This window comes from Gracilinanus agilis, unplaced genomic scaffold, assembly GCF_016433145.1.
Source record: "Gracilinanus agilis isolate LMUSP501 unplaced genomic scaffold, AgileGrace unplaced_scaffold59822, whole genome shotgun sequence".
NCBI classification, from domain to species: Eukaryota; Metazoa; Chordata; class Mammalia; order Didelphimorphia; family Didelphidae; genus Gracilinanus; species Gracilinanus agilis.
The window spans coordinates 5,916-12,058 of NW_025395237.1; the positions used below are offsets into that span (position 1 = coordinate 5,916).

Here is a 6,143-nt window from a genome sequence, read left to right on the forward strand (position 1 = left end):
AATAATTGGTATTTTAAAAAAGTTTTGAAGACTTGTTTGATTTTAAATCTATATTCCTTTTTTTTTTTGTTTGTTTGTTTGTTTTGTTTTTTAAACCCTTGTACTTTGGTGTATTGTCTCATAGGTGGAAGATTAGTAAGGGTGGGCAATGGGGGTCAAGTGACTTGCCCAGGGTCACACAGCTGGGACGTGGCTGAGGCTGGGTTTGAACCTAGGACCTCCCGTCTCTAGGCCTGACTCTCACTCCACTGAGCTACCCAGCTGCCCCCTTAAATCTATATTCCTAAGAATAAAAACACCTAACAATAAAAGCATAAAAAATAGTGAACTAGAATAGAAATCAATATGTTGATAATGAAAAAGGGATATATCTTATGGTCTTTCTGAGGTTTGTACCATTAAAAAAATGGATATTGCCATCTTATAACTGACTGTTGGAAGAAAATTACATAGTGGTAGCATATACCTTTTGGCTTTTGGACTTTACTTATGATTTCAATAGAATAAGGAAATTTCTTCTACTAGTGAGACCCCTACCCACTTTGTAATGATCTTCCACCCCACTGTGCAACCAGCTTTTATTTTTAGATAGTTGATGGATCTCCAAGCAATTTATTTTGGAATCATATAACTAGCTGTATCAGAAGCAGGACTTTGAACCCAGTTCTTTTTGTCACAGAGGCTGTTAAATTAGAAGATTGAAATGAAAAAATTTTAATATAGCAAACCTATATTTAATGTTCCACATTTTCTTTCTTTTTCTTTAATATAGAATATAGAATTAATATAGAATTAATTTTATATTAAGTTTGGGAGTTAGTTTCCTTTCCATTACTAGGCCAATACTTCAAGCTTAGTGAAATTGGGTACTTAAAGATGAACAGAGGCATCTTTATGAGAGTTATATGGAAATTACCCTTTTAAACTCAATATTTGAAGGAAGATATTTTCTCCTTTTAGATGAAGGAACGAGCAATCCAAACATTGGGCTACTTTCCAGTTGGAGATGGAGATTTTCCTCACCAGAAGCTCATTTTGCAAGGACTCATGGATTCTGTTGAGGTAAATTTAAACCACTAACTTGAATCATCTAAATAACTTCTTAGCCAGAAGTCCTTAAACATTATGTTTTTTAAAAAATAGTTGATTACTAGGTTTGAAAATAATCAATTTCCTTTGTAATTCTCTGTGCATTTAAAAACATACTTTTGAGAAGGAGCTCATGGGTTTCACCAGTCTGATTGTAGAGTGTTACAAAGGGTGAAGACTTCCTAATCTGACTCTTATTTAAGATTTTTAACTTGGTAATTTTGTCCATAAGGGAATTTGATTAAAGCTCTGTTATTAACTGGATAATCTAGTTCACTTTTATATACAGAAAAACATTAATACCTAAACTTGTGTGACTTCTCTCCCTTAGTGCAATTTTGTTGAATTTTCAAGTTACTAAGGGCCATCAACTAAATTTTGAAATGACTTCTATTATGTTTTTCTCCCCTCATTGGCTTTATATGCTATATACTGAAAAATACTGATTCATCTCTTGAATTTTTAAACAGGATAAGTGTAAATTGTAGGTGTTTAATAAATTATTTTTTAGTAAAATAAGAGCTTATGCAATTGTAATGTCAACTTTTGCTTCAAATAATTAAAGTAATTATTTTGTGAGTTAAATGTAACCAGTATGCCAGGAAATAATCTTTATGAATTTTTAAGGTGTTTAACTCCTTGATGGTATCTGTATTAAGATTTTTCCAGGCGTATTAAAATTAGTCTTTAATTTTTTTGTCTCTTACTGAGTGTCCCCACTTTTTACTCTAATCCTTGTGACAAAGGAAAAAGGAATTAGTATAATTGTTCATATAATTAGATCAGTGATTCACAAGCCTAGCAACCCTCTGTGATATAGCAGGTTTTGAGAAGAAATTTTTACTTTTATTCTTTCTTGATGTTAAAGATGAATGCATGCCAAGTACTTAGGCAAAATCAAGAGAGATATTACTTGCTTGTGAAGATAGAAGAAACTGACTTAGAGAATAGGTTGAAAATCAAACGCATTGGAAAAAAAGCTATATTGCAGCGTCTTTATAAAGAATCCTTGTTGAGTTATTGGTTTAGCAGCTTTTGCATTTTGGGAAAATACTTTCTTTCACCCCTGGGATTTATCGTGATTATATTTTATTTTTTCTTTTTTTAGGCAAAGCAAATAGAACTTCAGTTTACTGTTGGTGAAGCCATTACCAGTGCTGCAATTGGCACAAGTTCAGTGGCTGCTCGTGATGCCTGGCTGGTCACTGAAGAAGAGTATGCGCCTCTTTCTGGTACGCCTTTCTCAAAAGTGGGTTCTCATCGTTTGGCAGAAGCTTTTCTTTCTGTCTTCACTTTGAAAGCCTAACTGGTGTATAGATGTCAGGTTTTCATGCAAGAGGAATTGTAGCAGCCTGGGGGAATAAATGAGTCATTGAGATGGGTACAATGAAGAACTCAGTTTTTTTTTTTTTTTAAACCCTTAACTTCTGCTGTGTATTGACTTATAGGTGGAAGATTGGTAAGGGTAGGCAATGGGGGTCAAGTGACTTGCCCAGGGTCACACAGCTGGGAAGTGTCTGAGGCCGGATTTGAACCTAGGACCTCCTGTCTCTAGGCCTGGCTCTCAATCCACTGAGCTACCCAGCTGCCCCCAAGAACTCAGTTTTAACATGAAACAAATTTTGTTGATTTCTAATTTGGAGATAACAGAATCAATTAATATTTGAGCTGATTATCATTCATATCTAGCCAGCTTTACCTTAGATTACCTTTTATTATCTTTTATGTTCATTCAGGGTTTTATTACTAATCCAGAAAACTTTCAAAAGCTTGTGTTATGAAATAACTCCCAGCTCTAGGGTTCATGCCATTTTTGTTTCTGTTTCTAAAAGAGAAAATAATGCAAGTAGCTAGTGAAAAGTCCAAGAAGTGGTGATGACTGGAAATTCTCTAGGAAATTTGATTAGCTTTGGGGTTTCTGTGCCCATTTGAATGTCATTGGCCTCAGATTGCTGACCTGTTAAGTGTGCAGAGCTAAAAGAAGGACACAGGCCATGAGACTAGTTAGCAGCTGGTTTGTCTATTGGGAATGGAACCAGGGCTAGCAGTGTATGCCTATGCAAAAGAAAAAGAAGGAACAGAAGTCCAGATCTGCAAATTCAGTGCCAGATGCCTTTAGAAATCTCTAACAGAACAGAAATTTTATAAGTCTAAACAGAAGGTGAACACAATGAAAAAACCCACTGCCTGCAAAAGAAACCATTGAAAAAGAAAAGGAAGCAGATGCATTGTAATGAAACAATGCTTGTTGATTTATTAAATGCTTAAGATTACTTATTAACTTCCAAAATACTAGAAGAATCATCAATTCCTGCAGCAATACTTAAGTTCCAAGGGAAATTTAGTTATCTGTCAACAGTGATCTAGATAGAACATATTTGGAAACAGACACTGGATCAAAACAAAATACCTCTTAAATGGCAGGTGTGAAATGGATATTTATATGAAAGTAATTTTTTTTAAAAGAGTGAGAAGAATATGTCACTACTCTCACAGTATTGACCATTTTTTCTCTTTCCACCTTAGTACTCTAATTTTGGCTTCTCAGATATCTTTATTTCCTCTACATCTAATAGAATTTCCTCCCACTCATACATTCTTATAGTTTCAACTGCTTCAAGTGTGTCTGTCATTGCAGACTCTGCAGATGAAGTTATTAGAGTATAAGATATAGACCTGAAAAAGAATGATAGAAACCATTTAGTTGAAAGTCCTTACTTTTATACATGAGAAAACTAGGGGTTAGAAAGGTTAAATGGTGCCCAAGGTTACACAAATAAAGGCCTGGGCCATGTGAAACTTTCGCCATTCAGTATAGCTGGTCTTTAGAGAGACTGTAAGTCCAATACTGAACTCTTTAGAAATGAAGAGATGTTTCTTGGATATAGTAACCACCGAGATCTGGTAAGAGAAGTTGCAGAGTGATGTCAGTAAAGGGCAAGGATCTGGTAAAAGACAGCAAGAAATATTCAGATTCTACATCTGGGACTTTTGAGTTGAGTATATGAGAGAATGTGCTGAAAAGAAAGGCCAGGGTTACAGTATCATTGAAAGAGCTAGGTCTGGTGGCAGCTGGGTAGCTCAGTGGATTGAGAGTCAGGCCTAGAGACAGGAGGTCCTAGGTTCAAATCCGGCCTCGGACACTTCCCAGCTGTGTGACCCTGGGCAAGTCACTTGACCCCCATTGCCCACCCTTACCACTCTTCCACCTATGAGCCAATACACAGAAGTTAAGGGTTTAAAAAAAAAAAAAGAAAGAGCTAGGTCTGAGTGAGAGCCAAAAGAGTCTAAAATGAAGGGAAGTTTTTAAAATTATAAAGCAGGAATTCCATAAGGTCAAGTGAACCAGAATTCATTTAGATATGAAATGAGACACTTGGGTTGGGGAATCGGATTAAGGTGGTCAGGGATGGGGAGGCATGGCAGCATGGGTTAGAGAAGATAATCCATGGGAATGGATAAAAGTATGGGGACATGAGGGCAGGTGGGTGGCTCGGTGGATTGAGAGCCAGACCTAGAGATGGGAAGTCCTGGGTTAAAATCTGGCCTCAGATACTTCCTAACTATGTGACCCTGGGCAAGTCACTTAACCCCTATTAAGCCCTTACTGCTCTTCTGCCTTGGAACTAATACACAGTTTTGATTCTAAAATAGAAGTTAAGGGTTAAAAAAAAAGTATGGAGATTCAAAGTCTGACTGGTAAGACTTGTTTGTGGTAGTATGAAGGTCACTGTGAAGGAGCTTAGTACAGAATGTATGTGTCTCATTCAAGCATCAGTCTAGCAAAATATGGGCAAGCCCAGCACCATAATAAGGCTGACCACTCAGGATGGATTTTTTTTAGTTGTTGCTATCTGTAAGAGAGAAAGAAATGCTATTAATTGCATTGATGCAGGAGAGTATGTACCCACAAGTGAGATCACAAATTATTCTAAGGAACAAGAGTTTACAGGAAATTTACTTTCAATTGAATTGAGCGACTGAATGAACTTGCCTTCAACTTCATTTATTCAGGGGAATAACCAAAAGAGTAAAAATATTTTTTCATTTTTTTTTCTTTTTTTACCCTATCTCTACAATGTTCACATCCAGTAGAGGCCAAAGTGAATGATGTGGTTCCATGGGTACTGGACATGATTTTAAATAAGCACATTATCAGTCCTGTCCCCCATGTGAGGCAGGCTGCCTGCATCTGGCTCCTTTCCCTAGTGAAGAAACTGAGTACCCATAAAGAAATCAAGGTAAGTAGCAGTATCCATTATTATGAACTAGAAATGTGAGCAAATTTATTGAAACCCAAATGTGATATTTCTAATTTAAAGCTATATAAATGGGTCTGACTGTTTTATTCTTAAAATCTGACAATGAGATAGAGGGCATTAATTGTAGGAGACTGTGTCAGAAGATGGATTTGAAGTAGGAAGGGATAGGCTCTGGTATTTTGATACACTTCTGATACCTTAAAGGTATAATTATATTAGAAGATCATGAGGAAGGACCATTAAGTAGTGTGAGAAATGAGAAGTTAAAGAGAGAGAGATGTAGGTTATACAATAACGAGATGAATACTTATAAGTAAAAAAGGTAAGTGAGTAAGTCTTGCCCCTATAATATTGCATGTCAGTCTAATTAGAGCTTGCTTCAAGGATGTAGATATAGATTGGAGAGTCTAAGATATTTGACATTGTCCTGAATCATTCCCAGTCTGAGAGCTAGGGATAATATTTGACCAAAGGTTTTTGTACATACAAGTAAAGTCCACTTTTTTCTTCTAGTCTCATCTCAAGGAGATTCAAAGTGCATTTGTTTCAATTCTGTCAGATAATGATGGTAAGTATTTGGTAAATATAGGCTTTCATGCATTCTTATTTAAGAACTGAAATTCAAGGCAGAATGGGAAAAAGAAAAGAAAATCATTTTTAGCTGTATTTTTAAAAAAAACCAACTAAGAGTAAATAATCAATACAGTAATACCAAGGAAAACTTCTGTGCTTACAGAAAAATTCCTTTTTTTTTTTTTTTTCAGAAAAATGCATCAAAGGCATCCATTTATT

At 35.8% G+C, this 6,143-nt stretch overlaps 1 protein-coding gene across 1 annotated transcript; it reads left to right on the forward strand.

Moving 5' to 3' along the window:
* Positions 1–960: 960 nt before the first annotated feature.
* Positions 961–5,919, forward strand: LOC123256501 (proteasome adapter and scaffold protein ECM29-like; the record flags this gene model as incomplete). Its single annotated transcript, XM_044685102.1, has 4 exons — positions 961–1,062; positions 2,198–2,321; positions 5,182–5,330; positions 5,865–5,919. Coding segments are annotated over 4 exons (430 nt in total), but the record flags the coding sequence as incomplete, so codon positions are not given.
* Positions 5,920–6,143: the final 224 nt, after the last annotated feature.